The sequence below is a fragment of the Oryx dammah genome, unplaced genomic scaffold (assembly GCF_014754425.2).
Source record: "Oryx dammah isolate SB20612 unplaced genomic scaffold, SCBI_Odam_1.1 HiC_scaffold_21, whole genome shotgun sequence".
Classification (NCBI taxonomy): domain Eukaryota; kingdom Metazoa; phylum Chordata; class Mammalia; order Artiodactyla; family Bovidae; genus Oryx; species Oryx dammah.
This window is the reverse complement of record NW_024070205.1, coordinates 35,003,629-35,021,675: the sequence shown is the minus strand read 5'-3', so window position 1 is coordinate 35,021,675 and position 18,047 is coordinate 35,003,629. Positions and strand designations below refer to the sequence as shown.

The window sequence follows — 18,047 nt, the reverse complement described above, 5'->3', positions numbered from 1 at the left end:
GTATGGCAGAAACATTACTCCAGTATTCAGGAATTATGTATCATCTATGAAGCCACAGAGGTTTGTACTGCAGAATGTGCACTTTTAAAATCCTTTGAGAAGAAAGTTGTCAAAAGAAAAAGTGTTTACAACCATTCCATTTTAATATGGTAAATTCCTGACATGACATGACTGCATTTTAAAAGTATGTCTGACTGTATTTTCTGGGCACCATTTACCTTGTACACTGTGTACGCAGAGAAGGGCATAGTTAAGGGCATCCAGTGTGCTTGGTTTACCATGTCTTTCCGATGGGAAGTATTTTTTCATTTCTTGGACAACCATTATAAGTTCTTCAGAAACTCTGTTTTGATTTTGCTGTTCACTGTAAGATTAAAAAAAAAAATTCTAAATTCACATTTTGGATTACAATAGGTCAACTTTCATTGAACGGTGTATTTCGGGGCCATGCCTGCTTTCTGAGCACTTAACATGAATCAGCTCATTCAGTTCACAGATTTATTATCCCCTTTTTAAATGTGGGGAATCACAGGTCAAGAAATTGGTAAACATCAAACTTTTTCTACTGTATGATTCCCACTTCAGCCTAGAGTCAGCAATTCCCTAACCACTTTTTACCTACTTATATAGTTAATTTCCTTCAGTGTCTCCAGGGTATTTCATTCCAAGCTGCTGGAGACTCCCGGTAAACTTTTTCCTAGGCTTATAAACAAAATGCAAAAAGATGGAAGCCCGTCTTTCCCTTCTACTGCCCCAGCAAAGAACAAACACATCAGGTCATTTCACCTGTTGCTGGTATGCACGAATTTGCTCCGCAGCTCGCATTTCTGGCTCCACAGCTCAGCAGCATCATTCTCGGGGGCCTCAGGACCCCTGGCCTGTGGTCCTTCAAGTTCATGACGCTGGTTCCCCCTGGGGTTCTCAGATTTACCACTGGACCTTTCTACATCTTCACAGGGATCCATCTTTCGCCCAGCAGCCCTCAGTCAGTCGCCTAATCTTTGCTACTTTGCAATCGGCGACCGAACCGTATTTCTCACTGTGGTCCATGCCAACGCCTTACAGATGTCAGTCATCATTAGCGGACAATTACTGACCCTGCTCCTCCGAGGGCACTTTTCTCCCCAGTATTTTCCTGCAATTTGGGACGTCTCCGCTCACCGGTGATCCACCCTGGAGGGGGAGGGTAGAAATAAAAGTGACAAGTGTCAAGAGAAACACAATTCGATTGCGGAAGCCCGGCTGTGGCTCCTGGGGTGGGCAGCCGTGGGGGAGACCCCGGCCCCGGCAGCCCCAATGATCGCGGCGCACCCAGGAACAGGACCGAGCAAGAAGCCACTTGAACTACAAAGTTCCGACAGCGCAGTACAGGCTTGAGGCGACCGCGGGCGGCGGGCTCCGAGCCCACCCCGCCCGGGACGAGCACTCACCCGCCGGCGCCGGCGCCGCTCAGCCCAGAGGTCCCGACCCCGCGCGGTCTCGAGGCCCGCCGCGTGCCAGGCGCCCGCCGGCACCACGCCCCCCGCGCGCCACGTGACACGGCTCCGCCCCCGGGGCGCGCGATTGGATGCCGCCGTCAGCTCTACGGGTCCCCATTGGCCCGGGGGAGCCCCGGGTTACATAAGGGGAGGCGAGGGAGCGAAGGCAGAGGCCTCAGAGTCCGTTACGTAACGCCGGGGATTCGGCCTGAGGACTGCACATGATTAATCCTACTGGTCGGCGCGTAGCCAGGGGGCGGAGGGACCCTGAGGAGGCCCTAGTCCCCGCCCCCTTACGGCATCGGGGGATGGGCCACGGGGGACGCTGGAGCGAGCGCGGCAGTGATAGGGCGCCGGAGCCACCAATCACAAGGGGGCGGGCCCCCGAGCGGCAGGGTGGGCGGGATCGGCCCAGCCTCCACGTGATTGGCAGCTGCACCCACTCCAGTACTCTTGCCTGGAACATCCCAGGGACGGCGGAGCCTGGTGGGCTGCCGTCTATGGGGTCGCACAGAGTCGGACACGACTGAAGCGACTTAGCAGCAGCAGCAGCAACCAGGGAGCGCCAGGAGGTGTCCGGGAGAGTGGAGCCGGCGGGTTGGGCATCCGGAGGAGGGCGCTGGACGTCCTAGCGCAGCGCTTTCTTTATGTCTTCTCGAGTTCCCGTCGTTTCCATCTTTGTTAACGACCTTCTTTCTCTCACTCCTGCCGATACGAAGTGAGCGGCTGGGAGGACCTAGGCCGTGTAGCCGACCTGGGAAGATCAAACCTGGTTTTCAGAAGTGGAATTCTCACAACTTGAAACATTTCCCTCGTCTTCCTAAAGTTAAAGATTTCATTTAGCAACTGGAGAAAGACAAGTTTTTGTAAAAGACACTATTTTGTAAACGAAAGTGTTCAGTTCAGTTCAGTTCAGTCGCTCAGTCGTGTCCGACTCTTTGCGACCCCACGAATCACAGCACGCCAGGCCTCCCTGTTCATCACCAACTCTGAGTTCACTGACTCACGTCCATCAAGTCAGTGATGCCATCCAGCCATCTCATCCTCTGTCGTCCCCTTCTCCTCCTGCCCCCAATCCCTCCCAGCATCAGAGTCTTTTCCAATGAGTCAACTCTTCGCATGAGGTGGCCAAAGTACTGGAGTTTCAGCTTTAGCATCATTCCGTCCAAAGAAATCCCAGGGTTGATCTCCTTCAGAATGGACTGGTTGGATATCCTTGCAGTGGACTCTCGAGAGTCTTCTCCAACACTGCAGTTCAAACGCATCAATTCTTCTGCACTCAGCTTTCTTCACAGTCCAGCTCTCACATCCATACATGACTACTGAAAAAAACCATAGCCTTGACTAGACAGACTTTAGTCAGCAAAGTAATGTCTCTGCTTTTGAATATGCTATCTAGGTTGGTCATAACTTTTCTTCCAAGGAGTAAGCATCTTTTAATTTCATGGCTGCAGTCACCATCTGCAGTGATTTTGGAGCCCAAAAAAATAAAGTCTGACACTGTTTCCACTGTTACCCCATCTATTACCCATGAAGTGATGGGACCGGATGCCATGATCTTTGTTTTCTGAATGTTGAGCTTTAAGCCACATTTTTCACCCTCCTCTTTCATTTTCATCAAGAGGCTTTTTAGTTCCTCTTCACTTTCTGCCATAAGGGTGGTGTCATCTGCATATCTGAGGTTATTGATATTTCTCCTGGCAATCTTGATTCCAGCTTGTGTTTCTTCCAGTCTAGCGTTTCTCATGATGTACTCTGCACAGAAGTTAAATAAGCAGGGTGACAATATACAGCCTTGACGTAGTCCTTTTCCTGTTTGGAACCAGTCAGTTGTTCCATGTCCAGTTCTAACTGTTGCTTCCTGACCTGCATACAGATTTCTCAAGAGGCAGGTCAGGTGGTCTGGTATTCCCATCTCTCTCAGAATTTTCCACAGTTTAGTGTGATCCACACAGTCAAAGGCTTTGGCATGGTCAATAAAGCAGAAATAGATGTTTTTCTTGAACTCTTGCTTTTTCCATGATCCAGTGGATGTTGGCAATTTGATCTCTGGTTCCTCTGCCTTTTTAATTGTGTCTCGACTTACCTGAAGTGGAAGATGCTGTGCAGAGATTCTGCACGTCTCCAGTGCCTGGTACAGAAATCTTCAGTATTGGCTGGATGAATTGAAGCAATTGTGCATAAAAGAGGAGGGTAAAGCGGCATGTGGCAGGTCATATTAGGTATTGAATGCATGTGAGCATGTACTCAGTCGTGTCGGAATCTGACTCTGCGACCCCATGGACTGTAGCCCTCCAGGCTTCTCTGTCCTTGGGATTATCCCGGCAAGAATACTGGAGTGGGTTGCCACTTTTCAAGGGTATCTTCCCCACCCAGGGATGACCCACCGTCTCCTGTGGCTTCTGCATAGGCAGGCAGATTCTTTATCATTAGCACCACTTGGGAAGCCTGGGTATTAGATAAACCACCTTATTTTTTCAAATGATGTTCACTCTCCTCTGAAGCTGTTTTGTTAAACTGCATTTATTCAGCAAATATTTACTGAATGCAAGTCTGGGGATTGCAGGTTTTGATGGAGAATAGAGAATTGTTTTCTACACATTATGTTTGAGATGTGCGTTATACATCCAAGCAGAGTGGTCAGATAGGCAATTGGATTTGCCAGCTGGGAGCTTAGGGGAGAAACCAGGGGTGGAGATACAGCTTACATTTAAGGGAGTCATCAGAGTCTCTATGGCATTCACAGTGGTGGGTGAAATGGTGTCAGTGACAGAGTACAGACAGAGAGAGAAGGGCCAAAGGCCAGGCGTCAGGGCATAGGGAGATAAGGTCAGGCAAAGAATAAGGAGCCATAGATAAGGTTGAAATAAAGCCAGGAGTGTGGGGTCCTGGACGCTCCATAATGAAGCATTTCAAGGAGACAGCTGGCAACTGTATCAAATGCTGGTGACAAGCAGAGTGAGACAAATGCAGAGAATTTCCTGTTGGCCTTCACCAATACGATGACCTTGGTTACAGATGTCTCAGTGGTGTGGACTGAAGAAAAAGAGGACATGCCATGGTGACTACAGGAAGACATAGGGAGGAATTTTGCTGTGAAGAGCTATAGACAAGCATTTGTTGACTGGAGGCAGGGATGAGGAGATCACTATTAAGTGATGGCATGATCCAGTAGGAGGTGAATGACTCCAGAGAGGTGAATGGCACAGAAAAGAAGAGCTGCAGACAAGAGGCAATGGCTGGAGAGAAGTCCTGAGGCTGGGAATCCACAGTGTTGCCCAGAGGCAGGCACTTCTGCCAACAGGGGATTGTTCATGTGGTGGTATAGAGCCAAGTAGATTTCTAAATGCACTTAACTATTTAAAGGATGAGGGGAAAAAATATTTCCTAATAATAACAATACCATAATTGGTTTATTTAGTAAATTCTAGTTTTACAGGTTGAACTTTCTGCTACTATGAAAAGCAGCTCAGTTGGAAGTAAGTTTGCTTATTTTTTAAATGAGCTAAGCAGTCTGGTCAATTTTAAAGCAAATAATTAATCCTTGTTCAAAACCAATGAAAAAACTACTATACTTTAAAAAAACATTTCATTCGTGATGCAAATATAGAATTATCGTGTAGGGGACACGACTCATTAGACAAGATGGTTGGATGGCATCATCAACTCAATGGAGATGAGTTTGAATAAACTCTGGAAGACAGTGAAGGACAGGGAAGCCTGGCATGCTGCAGTCCATGGGGCCACAAAGTCAGACACAACTGACTGAACAAGACAAGGGGAATCTGCCCCCATTCTTTGACTGAAATGTCAACACAGAGGAAGATGTTCATAGAAGTTCCACTTCTCCTTTGGGTGACAGGTAGGACTCCCTTCTACCTCTGAGGTGAGCCACAGTCATCTAAGTCACTGTGGTCGATGAAATGTGAGCAGAGCTGCTGGCTCCATATCCAGATGGGGGCTTTGAGAGCCAGTGCACAATTCCCGATGGTTCCTTCCTTCTGCAGTGATAAACTAAAACGAATGTTTACAGAAGTTGCCCACCCTGTCTGCAGGAGCTGATGATAGCGCCTTCCTGCTGACTGGCATCAGACACAAAGCACAAGTGAGGAAAAAACTTGAAGCCATTGCGATTTTGGGGGTGTCTGTTACACAGCACACTTCCAGGATATTGAGTGATAACAGATGGTGACCAAAAATACCAGCAAGTTCAGCAGATGTGTCTGGAGTGATCCCTGGGTGGGTGATGGGGCCCTTCTCTGCAACAATTAATGACAGGAAGAGCGTGAGGAAGGAGGGGTTTCCTTGTCTGGTGAACAGAGTTTGAGAGGCTTGTATCCAATAGGCCAGGAATCATCAGGAGATTAATGAATGGAGAAATCAAGAGCAGAGAGATTGCCTGGGGGCGGGTGGTTAAGTAGAATGAGAAGAGAAGTTGGCTGAAGACCCCCCCTAAGGAACCCTGACATTTAAGGGATAAGCAGTGAAAGAGGAGCCCATTTATGGTAGATTTTCCTTTAAAATCTTAAAAATGATACCAAGGGTTCACATGTATTTCATTCTCTCAAGGTCCTGAACAAAAGGCAGAATTCTCAGTGCTTTTCCAGGGACATGACTGCTTGTCAGAAAAGAGAAGCAGTTACCATTTACCTGAGGCAATGGAAAGAAGTCAACCTCTTATTCATCAGATTCTACTGAAAAGTGGCATTTCATTGTAAACATAAGTCTCCTTCCACCCATATTACATTGTTCTATAGGGGTTGTAGAATAAGGGTGGAAGTATATTCAAGGGGAAAGAGAGATGCTGAATGAAAACAAGAGACACGGTCTGGAGATGTCCATTCCCTACCTGGGCCAACTTCCCCACGTCCCACGTGGGCAGCTGTCTGATCCACCACATGCTGGCCAGCTCTGCACAACTCATTTCCAAAAGACCATCTATTTAAGAAACTCAAAAGCCAAATCCTGAGTGTTTCAGTGACCATAAGGAAGCCAGTTCCCCAACATCTCCTCGGCTGAAGAGCACTTTTTTATACAGGGAGTGGGGTATGACGAAATCAGGGTCCTCAGGCAATGAGGAAGGGGAATCAGGGTCTGTAAGGGAGCGAGGTGAGCAGTAGGGAATGCCGTTTCAGGACTTGGACAACGCGCTACTCCTCTATCAGGGACACAGGCACCAGAGTTATGTTTATAAACACTTTATTCAGTTCATTATAGCGGGTGAGTTCCCAGCTAAACACACAGATACAGGTAGGGTATTCCTGGGTTAACGCAGCAGCCAGTGGGTTACACGGGACCAAGCACCAAAGCTGCAGAGTCAGACCTGGCAGAGACCTGAGACGAGGGTGGGCCACTGTCCAGACACTGACTGCTGTCCCCTTCTCCCAGCAGGGCACACCGCAAGGCACGTCTTCAACTTCATACCATTGCACTGACGTCAGGGGAACAGATGTTAAAGAAGTGGAACCCAGGTCCTGATGCACCTTAACTGCTGTTGCTTTGTACGTCACCAAGTAGCATGTGAACGAGACTTTGTGAACATTCTGGTCACGGTGAGCCCAAGGGTGCTAAGGCTTCTTTCCCCTCAGTGCCTCCTCGCCTGTTTTCATTCCTACCTGACTTCTTGACCTTAAGCCACACACCCTGGTGTCCAAAGTCTCACGTACACAACAAAAGTCTCAGCTGACAACACCTCTGCCCAAAGCAGCGTCTCATACAGAAAGTCTGTGATGTCAAAGAGTGTCTCTTGTTAGCTGTCCCCTGGGAAGAGGGTCATCTACCCTGACCAATGCCTAGTAGAAAGTGAAATTTACAAGACAGATTTAGGGAGTGGAATATGGATCACAATTGGAAACAAACTGCAAGAAGCTGTTGTCTATGGGGACTGGACCAGAAAATGACCCATCTGCAGACGGTCTCATGTGAAGGCTACAAAATTGCTGCTCACGTATTATTAGAAACATACTGGAGCTTACAGCCGATGATCTGCAAACTGCTGAGTAAAACGCTGCCCACAGGTAGGAGATGGTCAGCATCGAGCTCAAATCCTCTCTAAACCTCAGGAAAAATGCTAGATCGGAAGGGCAGTTGCAAGACCTATAGCCTTTCAAGGGCAAGAAAGCCCTGCCAGGATATCAGAGTTTCACACACAATATTACAAGTTTAATTCTGAAGGGTATCTTGAGTTCCACTGGTCACTTTTCTGAATTTATCTGGCAGGAACAAACTTGACGTCTGACTGGGATTTAACTTTTTGGCAAGATAGAAACTTTGGTCACAGCCATATTTTTATAAAAATGTTTTAAAGAGATTATTATTTCTGATTAAAATAATATTTTTAGCAAGGGATACATAACAGTAACAAGAAAGTAAACATCTTCATATCTAATGTAAAAGCAAAAACTCTACCAGTATCTTATTTTAAAATACAGCAAGAGTCAGTAGTGTCTATAAACAGTAGAGAGTTCTGCTAGAGGGAATCAGAAAAAGAGCAAAATAAGGCACAGCCTGTTATTGTCACAGATTTGTGTTAGGCAGTAGTGTTCTTTCTGGAAGGCACAAATTGGAATCTGATTACCCAGAGCTTTAAAATGAGGGTAATGTCATATGATGAGGACAGTTAACTTGGAACAAATCTCCTTAACTGCAGTCAATGGCAACTAACCAGACAACATTACTGCTAGGTTATAACACTCTGCAACTGAAGAAGTCCTCTCCATCAGCCCATTTGTAAATCTGAAAAGGCACTGTGCAAAACGGAGGCTGGGCTGACCACGCTTCTAGTTTGGAGTGCATATTACAAAACAAAGGCACATCTCCTAGGAAACAAACTTTACAGTCACTAACAGAAAAATAATCATTTTAGATAGAACAGTAGGTGAGCTTAATAATATAGCAGGTTCTAAATCGAAAGTCTTGAAGAGGTTTCTTGAACAGCAGGCTGGAGTTTCACTGGTTCTTCAGGAAGATATACTCCACACTAATAAGCAGAGGAAATTTAAAAAAGGAGGGGGGAGCAGGGAGAATAGCTGTTTAGTCTTTCGGTGCAAACACAGAATAAACATCAAACACTACAGTCTAAGTGTGACTAGAAATTCAATTTCTGGCCAATTTCCTACTAGTGGCTTCTCTACATTTTGTCGAAGATTAGAGGAGGCAGCTGAAAAAGGACCCAAGACATGTTTCTTTAAATAGTTCTTGTGTTCTGGGCTACTAATGGCAATGGGCTGTTCCGATACTGTCTACAGTAGTAGTAATGGTTATAATAATAGTATTAATGATAGTGTGGGTGTATATGTTTCTTTATATAACTGTTATTATTATATGCCAGGCACCATCCGAAGCACATTTTATATATTAACAGCTTTGTCCATAATAAACATATGAGGTTCAGTTCAGTTCAGTTGCTCAGTCGTGTCCGACTCTTTGCGACCCCATGAAACAGTAGTAGTAATGGTTATAATAATAGTGTTAATGATAGTGTGGGTGTATATGTTTCTTTATATAACTATTATTATTATATGCCAGGTACCATCCTAAGCACATTTTATATATTAACAGCTTTGTCCTCATAATAAACATATGAGGTAGGTAGTAGTATTATTGTTCCCATTTTATAAATGAGGAAATTGAGGTTCAGAAATATGAAATTACTTATTGAAGGCCACACAGCTGGATGGTAGAGTAGAGTGGATCAGAAGTAGTCCATGCTCTTCATCACTAGGCTATACTATTTCTCATGAAAGGAAATATCTGATGAAAGTATATTCAGAGATCAAACTTATGGATCAGGATAATGTTTATATTGAAAATCTCAGATTCAGCACTCAAGTATTTACAACACTTACTAACGAAAAGGAAAACCTTTGGGATACATTAACATCTCCAAGGGAACTTTTATTCTGAGCTCTTGTACATGGAGTCAAATGTGAACAGACAAGACTTTCTGCAATGAGTTTGGAGCAGGAGAACTCACCAACAATGATAATGATGATGATGACCACAACGGTGATTCCTATCGCCCACATCTGTAACCAAACATACGTCCACTTCACATTCAAACCCAGAGATTAACGTGACAACTGAAGAGTATCATTTACTATCATTCTAGCCACAGAAGGAGAAATTAAGGTGCCCACCCATCCCAACCTATCTGCTTTTGTATAACACGTTCAAATGATTTATGGTCCCTAGATAGGCATCTGTCTGTGGACAGACGAATTAAGCCTGTGTCAGGCATCAGAAAGTGTCACTCTTCCAGCCCAGGAAGGGATGTGACCACGGCCCACTTCTTTGGCAACCCTGTGAACTCTGCTTTGGGCCCTGCTCCTCTTGTGGTGCTTCCTGCTTTTCTGTGGACGATGTGCAGCTCCCCAGCACCTCTTTGCTTTTACCCTGGAGCCATTTGCACCTGCATGCAAACTGACCTTCCTGTTCCAGCCCTCTCCTGTCAGTCTGTGTGCAGGGCCGGAAGGAGCTGCTGTCTGTGACTGATTCTGGACCTGCTTGGTTCTACAAACTTCTGAAGGTCAGCCACAAAGCATGGAGCATTCTCAATTGTGGGGGCAGAAAAAGGATATGTAGTCAAGAGTTTTAGATTCAAAGTCAATGCAAATTTCTGTGTGGGGAGTCAGATTCACCTCTAAGACTCATGAAAGTCCAGTATTTGTAGCCTTTGTCTACCCCGAGACAAGACGGTGACTTGACATAAAGACCAGTTAAAAGCGAAGTACCTTGCAATTCTTCCACCAGTATTTTCTCTTCAACTTGGCAGCACTTGTTTCAAATTGGGAGGCTCCTGCCTGTAGCGCATCTGCACGGTCATCCAACTCAGAGAGCTTCTGGTCTCTTTCCAGCACTTTATCCACATTGACTCTCATGATGTCCACCACCTGATGAATACAATCACACTCAGGTACAAGTAAAGGAAAGAAAAACGCAGCTCCTCAATGAAGTTTACTGGCATTTTTTTTTTCCAGGTCAGCTCTTTACTCTTTTGAGTCAAACTTTCATAAAAAAAAAAAAGAAAAAAGAGTTGACTGTTTCACGATAAAAACACTCAGCAAACTAGGATAGAAGGGAACTTCCTTAACATGTTACAGGCTATCTATGGAAAAACCCACAGTTAACATCCATGCTCAATGGTGAAAGACAAGGAGGCCCACCTTCATTACTGCTGTTCAAAATTGTACTGGAAGCTCTGGCCAGGTAGGAAAAAGAAATTAAAAGCCATCCAAATTAGAAAAGCTTCCTGGTGGCTTCCCTGGTAGCTCAGCTGGTAAAGAATCTTCATGCAGTGCAGGAGACCTGGGTTCAATCACTGGGTTGGGAAGATCCTCTGGAGAAGGGAACAGCTACTGACCCCAGTATTCTGGCCTGGAGAATTCCATGGACTGTATAGTCCATGGGGTGGTAAAGAGTTGTAAACGACTAAGCAACTTTCACTTTCCTTTCAAATTAGAAAATAAGTAAAATAATCTCTGTTTGTGGATGATTCCATGTACAGAAAATCCCAAAGAATCTACCAAAAAACCCTACTAGAGTTAAACAAATTAGTAAAATTTTAGGGTGCAAGATCAACAGCCATAAATTAGTGTGCTTCCATAACTAGCAATGAAAAGGAAATTAAGAAAACAATTCCATACAATAGCACCCCAAAAATAAAATACCCAGGGATAAATTAAACCAAGGAGGCCAAAGACTTGCATGCTGAAAACTACAAAACATTGCCGAAAGGAATTAGACATCCCACATTCATAGGTTGAAAGACTTAATTAACAGTGTTAAGATGGCAAAACTCCCCGGAGTGATGTACACATGTATAGATTCAACTCAATCTATCAAAATTCCAATGGCTTTTTTTTTTTTGCCTAAATGGAAAAACTAGTCCTCAAATTCATATGGAATTCCAAGGGGCCTTGAACACTCGACACAATATTCAAGAAGAAAACCAAAACTGGAGGAATCACACTTTTGAGTTTCAAAACTTGGTGCTTAGATAGCCACTTGCGAAAGAATGAAGTTGGACCCTTACCTTACCTTACCTCACCTTACCTCACGTGCACAAATTAACTCAAAAAGGATCAATGAGAGCTGAAAACTATAAAACTCTTAGAAGAAAACAACTCTTTACATCTCTGGCTTTGGCTGTAGATTTGACCCCAAAAGCAAGAGCAACAAGAGAAAAAAACAGATAATCTGGATTTCATAAAAATTAAAAGTCTTTTGTGCTTCAAAAGACTATCAGGGATATGAAAAGCCAATCCACAGAATGGCAGAAAATATTTGCAAATCATATATCTGACAAAGATTTAACATCCAGAATATATAAAGAACTCTTTATCAACCAACATTAAAAACAGACTACCCATTTAGAAAACTGGTGATGGTCTTGAACAGACATTTCTACAAAGAATTTATACAAACAGCCAACAACCACATGAGAAGATATTCAGCATCTCTGGTCACTAAGAATTGCAAATTAAAACCACAAAGAGTTACTAATCCATACTCATTAGGATCAGTTCAGGATGGCTGTAACCAAAAGAGTAGAAAATAACAAGTGTTGATGATAATGTGGAAAAACGGGAACTCTTGGACACGGCTAGTGGAAAGACAAAATAGTGTAGCCACTATGGAAAAGCTTGACAGTTCCTCAAAAAGTTAAATATAGCATTACTATGGTGGTGGTTTAGTCACTAAGTCATGTCGACCCTTGCAACCCCATGGACTATAGGTTGCCAGGCTCCTCCGTCCATGAATTTCCCAGGCAAGAATACTGGAGTCGGTTGCCATTTCCTTCTCTAGAGGATCTTCCCTACTGAAGGACTGAACCTGCATCTCCTGAATTGCAGGTAATCTCCTCCATTGCAGGCAGATTCTTTACCACTGAGCCACCAGGGAAGCCCTTAGATACATAACCAAGAGAAATGAAAACAGATGTCCACATAGAAGCTCACATGAAAACGTTTATAGTAACACAATTCATAATAGCCAGAAGGGGAAAACAACTCAAAAATCTACCAACAGATGAATGGATAAACAAACTGAGGTATCCATCTGCAATGGAATACTCTGCAGCTACAAAAAGGCATGATATACTGACGGACGCTACAACTAGGATGAATGTCGAACAAATGATGCTAAGTTAAAGAAGCCTGACACAAAGGCCACGCATTGTATTATCCCTTTTATATGATCTATCCAGCATAGGCAAAACCATAGAAACAGAAAGTCAATGAGAGGCTACCACTCTGGAGGAAGAGGGAATGAGAAGTGATTACTAAATGCCTACAAGGTGTTCTTCAAGGGTGATGAGAAAAAGGGAACTAGGCAAAAGGAATGGCTGCAGGGCATTGTGAATACACCAAATACCACTGAATTATACACGTTAAGGTGGTTATTATGCAAATTTCCACTTCAGTTAAAAAAAAAAAAAATCTCTCTTTGGTAAAGAAAAAGTACCAAAGGGAGGGAGGGGATATGTGTATACCTATGGCTAATTCATGTTGAGGTTTGACAGAAAACAGCAAAATTCCATAAAGCAATTATCCTTCAATTAAAAAAAATTAATTTTTTAAAATGTAAAAAAAAAAGGACCCAATTTGAGTTTTTAAGTAAATAGAAGTTTCATGGAAGATGGAATTAGAATGGGTTTCTTAGCATGAAAATGTAAACAATTCACAATTTAGTTCATAAACAAAACCATCGGACCAAAATATTGCCATAAGATTTAACAATGGGATCTAACATTAGTTTGACTCTGCTTTTTAAGATAGCTAAATGCAGAAAGACCAAGACAGCCTTGCTCAGCTATGATGGCTTTTGAAAGTGAAAGTGAAGTCGCTCAGTCGTGTCCGACTCTTTGTGATCCGGTGGACTGTAGCCCACCAGGCTCCTCCGCCCATGGGATTCTCCAGGCAAGAATACTGGAGTGGGCTGCCATTTCCTTTTCCAGGGATCTTCCCAACCCAGGGATCGAACCCAGGTCTCCTGAATTACAGGCAGATGTTTTAACCTCTGAGCCACCAGGGAAATACGAGCCTGAATTTCTCAAATAGTATTCCATTGTAGGTCTGCATGTATAGGGCAGAAGAAAAGATGCTTTGAGGGCCTCCCAACCTAACATTTCTACAAACACAGATCTGCTAGGTTACAGCAGTTTGCCAGCACCCACCTCCTGCACAGTACTGGATGGCAACTGACAGAGATTTGCTGGGCTGGGTAACTGGTAAAAAGCATCCTGATGAAAAATCTGTTCAGAAGGATTCATCCTGGCTTCTGCAATCTACAGACCTCATCCTTAAGATTTTATTATTTTACAAAGCAGTTCTTTTTTCTTCTCTAACTTACTGTGGCAAAATATACATCACCAAGTGATTCTTGGGAGGAATGTCCTCAGGGAGAAGAGCCTGTACTTTAGGGGTGTGATTCGGTTAAAGGAAAACAGGCCTGAAACTAGGAGGATGTGACTTCTCAGAAGCTTAGAAAAGGGCTCCCAAAACAGTAGGGGACAAATTTTTGTTACAGTTAGGATAGTCCAAATTTTCCTTACGTTCACATTTCTATGACACTTTTCCTAAACAGAACTATTCCCAGAGTGTTCTCATGTTGGCTTATAATTCAGGTTTTTAACATTTCAGAGCAATACCTCATCCACTTGATTTTGTGTCTGCTGAAGTCTTCTACTACTGCCAGCGGCAGCGCTTGAACCTGCTGGTGCATTTGTAGTCCTGAAACACGTAAAGACACAGGCAAGAGTAAGTTAGGATTCCAAACACCTTTCTGTTAAGTATGGGGATATTTTCCAGGACCCTCAGTGTTAGAAAATTTAAGAACTAAAGCAGAAAATGAACATCCTTTCTGCAGCAATGAACAAAGGTTCTAAAGACATCTCTTCTAATTCCTCTAAAATTTCAAAGATTCACCCACATGTTAAAAGTGACTGAGGTCTAAAGTGAAGGTTTATTAGGCTCTCCTTTGTATCACTGAAGCCTCTGATCCTCACATGAAAGTCAAAGTGTTAGTCATTCAGTGACCCCATGGACTGTAGCCCACCAGGCTCCTGAGTCCATGGGATTCTCCAGACAAGAATACTGGAGTGAGCTGCCATTTCTTCCTCCAAAGGATCTTCCTGACCCAGGGATCAAACCCAGGTCTCCTGCATGGCAGGCAGATTCTTTATCATCTGAGCGACCTGGGAAGCCTGATCCTAAGATAGGTAGATGCTATGTTCCCATTTTTTTTTTATTGCTTGTTTTAAGGTATACAGCTACTTAAATGCACTCAGTACTCTTCTGATCTTTTCACTGTGGCAAGAACTGTCTTCAGAGTGGTGAACAATTACAGAACACCCTTTTTCCAGTACAGAGAAATAGACTCTCTTAGAGAAACAGAGTCAGGAACACTAGGATGCAGGGAGTGGGGGCAGTGTGAGTGGCAAAGATAAGATGAAGCAAGTCTCCCTCTCTTGAGAGGTCCTTCTTTTAAAATCCTCATTGAATGCTTTACTTTTCCCCCAGACAGATCTTTTTTGAGCACTCTGGCTTGGAAGTCCTAATTGCTTCCATGACTTGGTTGGCAATACTTTCGATTTTTCAGAGATACCTATATACAGTCTTGCCTACAGCCTTGCCTTCTCCTACAGATCCTTCCTCTGTCTTAGGTCTCTCCCCTGTGTCTTTCCTACAACACCCACTGATTCATTGATTCAACAGACAGTTATTTCATACCTACCATGCGTCAAAGATTAGGAATGCAGCAGACCCCAGCCATGCCCTCAGAGTTTACTGTCTGATAGATGACAGCAAAAGGTCATGTGCTCTGCATCTGCTGCAAGCATTTTCTCATTTAGTCCTCAAAACTCTTTGAGGGGGACACTACTACTATTAACCTCATTTTACAGAAAACTAAAGTAAGGTTTAGGAAGTCGACCCCACCGGCTGCACTGGAGACTGTGTTCAGACCAGCTTCTGTATAATTCTACCGATCTAGATTTTAACTGCTGCGATCAGCTGGCACAGCAGCCTGAAGCAGGAACCCTCCAGAGGAGGGGTGACCCTAGTTCCGGGAGGAACCGTGGGAAAGCACCCATTCCTTTCTCCTCTGTAGGTGAGCGACGAGCAGGTTGAGGCGGGGGACAGCGGGTCCTTGTGATTCCCGACCCTTAGCGTTCTCTGAACTGTTACCACGGGAAATTCCCGTTTTCAAGGGCCACTACAAGAGTGCTTCTGCTTAAAAGGAGAAGGCCCACAGCTCTGCGCCTGAGTCCACTCAAACCACAGGTGCTTCAAGCCAGGGCGGAGGTCCTTCTTCCCCTTGCAACTTCCGGAATCCAGCCCAACTCCAGGCGGGGAGCAGGCGCTCCAGGACGAGGGCTGCGGTCACAGCACCTCTCAGTGAACTTGGGGGGCAAGGAGGGGAAAAGGGGGACGGAGAGAGGGTGTCAGAAATGAAGCGGGGCTAGCGGTGGAATTCTCCCTACCTCTGGGAAACCCCGGCCGCCCCGCCCTCACCCCTTCCGCGTCCGCCCGACGGCCGCGGGGCCCTCTAGGGCGGCCGGCGGCGCCGCAGTGCCGACCTGGCCCGTATGCAGCCCGCACCGCCGGGGGCCACCGCCCACCCCTAGGCCTTGGGAGCCCCCGCGCACAGCCGCGCGGGGAGCGCCCGCGTCCGATGGGCGGCGGGCGGGAATCGAGCCGGGCCGAGGTCTCAGCCGAGGGCCCAAGGGCCCGAGGGCCCTCCGCGCCGCGTCCTGTCACTCACATTTTGGCGGCGGAGGCAGAGTCTCAGGATCGGCTGACTGGCGCTGCGGGACCGGAGGCCGGGGACCGGGGACCTAGGACCTGGGACCTGGGCGGGGCGCCGGCGGCGCAGGGGCGATGGCGTCACCGGGAGAGGCTGACGGGGGTGGGCGGGGCGCGCGAGGCCGCGAGGGTTGCGCCGGAAGGGGGCGGGGTGTGTCGGGGGCGGCCCCCTTCAACCGAGCACTGTGGCAGGTTGCTGGGCGACTGCTGGCTGTCGCTGCCGGAGCCAGTGCTGACCTGGGGCACGTGAAAAGGCACCACGGAGATAAATGAGGGTGTGGGCGTTTTACGTTATTCTGGGCCCGTGAGTTAGTCTTCTGACCGACAGCATCGGAGACAGCCCTTGGGCTTCTGCTTAAAGTTCCACATTAATGCAGTGGTCCTGGAGACACATTTTTGCAAGAAACTTGTTAAAATGGGAGGGGAGGTTCCTCCGTAGTATTTGTTACAGGCGTTGACTGGATTAGGCTTCCTTTTGGTGTGTTCATTTGTGACACAAATATCTGTCATTGCACAGATCTTATTATTAATATAATCTTTTCATGGAAATCTCGATATCAGGGACTGTACTTTCTACCTTTCTGTATGTATTTCGGGACACCAAGCACAGAATAGGTCCTCAACTTCTGAATTTTCGGTTGAGGCTGAGGCACAAATCTGAGTAGTGATTTACTGTGCAAGGAATTTCAGTTGTACTAAAGCGTTCCTACCAGCAAAGGCAACTCCAGCGTTAAACAAACAGAAGACCAGTAGGTCAACTGGCATAATAGATAAGAAATGGAAAAAACATCAAACTGTCTTTTCCAATTCTAACTGGGATTTGAAAAAGGAAATATTAGTGTATATTAGAATAAGAAAGAGAGTGTCACAGAGGTGAAACTCGGATTGAGTTAAGTAGCTAACAAGAGAACTTTCCAGGCATGGGAGAAACAAATCATATGAACAAAGAAACAGTGGACCTGGACACGGCTTGAACAGACCAACCAGGGGGTGCAGGTTGGGGCATAGATGAAAATAAAACTGAGTAGGGAGTGAAAATAAGAAAGGAAAATATCATTTCAATGCAGTGGGCTCTAGAAATCACTGAGGCTTCATGAAACTGGGAGATCTATCATGCAAAACTTGTCTGACAGCAGCTCCAGAATGGTTTAGGTGGAAGAGGGACCACCAGGGAGTTGAGTTTCTGCAATGAAAGGGAAGGAGATTGATGCCAGTGTTCCGGAAAAGGCTGGGCTTAGTAGTAAACTGAAAGGTGCATTTTTAAAAAGTCAGAGGGTTTTAACTGAAAAGGTGAATTTCGATCCATGTTTTTATCTTTCCCATAAGTGCACTTAGGCTGAGAGGTGCCTGAGAAGGTATCAATAACTCAAGGACAGTGAATATTGATAGATGTAATATACACATATAAAGCTCTTTGAGATCCTCCTTGAATCCAACAGTGGACAAGCAAATGTTCTAGGAACAGTGGCTCTATTAAGAAATGTTCTCTTTGCTGGACAGATCTGAAACTATGTAGCATTCCATGTCAAAACACAGCATCAAGATAGAAGGAACTATTTGAAATGATTTTGTAAGGTTTAAAACCTGCCGATCACCTTGGATTTCAGTATCAGGTGAAGTTAAAGCAACACACACATGGTATGGGGAAATTTTCTTCATTTTTAATTTACAGCAGAAAGAATATAAAGCATTCAGAAAACATTTTCCATATTTTAAGGGCAATTCAAAACATTTTGCATGGTTTCCAGCAGCTGAGTTCTTCAAC

At 45.1% G+C, this 18,047-nt stretch overlaps 3 protein-coding genes across 12 annotated transcripts in view; all 3 read right to left on the bottom strand.

Moving 5' to 3' along the window:
* Positions 1 to 1,601, bottom strand: part of PER3 (period circadian regulator 3) — a 68,995-nt gene extending 67,394 nt beyond the window's left edge. Inside the window, 2 exon segments of the mRNA XM_040263333.1 lie at positions 219 to 364; positions 787 to 1,601. Coding sequence (XP_040119267.1) covers positions 219 to 364; positions 787 to 965 — 325 coding nt within the window. The 5' untranslated portion in view covers positions 966 to 1,601.
* Positions 1,602 to 6,663: 5,062 nt separating this feature from the next.
* VAMP3 (vesicle associated membrane protein 3) lies at positions 6,664 to 16,370 on the bottom strand. Its single transcript, XM_040263332.1, has 5 exons — positions 16,242 to 16,370; positions 14,128 to 14,209; positions 10,211 to 10,369; positions 9,454 to 9,505; positions 6,664 to 8,457 (listed from the first exon to the last, which is right to left on the bottom strand). Coding segments are annotated over exons 1-5 (315 nt in total). The 5' UTR covers positions 16,244 to 16,370; the 3' UTR covers positions 6,664 to 8,437.
* Positions 16,371 to 17,921: 1,551 nt separating this feature from the next.
* The window catches only part of CAMTA1 (calmodulin binding transcription activator 1), an 89,276-nt gene continuing 89,150 nt past the window's right edge, over positions 17,922 to 18,047 (bottom strand). For all 10 annotated transcript variants that reach the window (XM_040263319.1, XM_040263320.1, XM_040263311.1 and 7 more), the window contains one exon: positions 17,922 to 18,047. This exon is cut by the window's right edge and continues 3,143 nt beyond it. The gene's annotated coding sequence lies outside the window, so the exon portion shown is untranslated.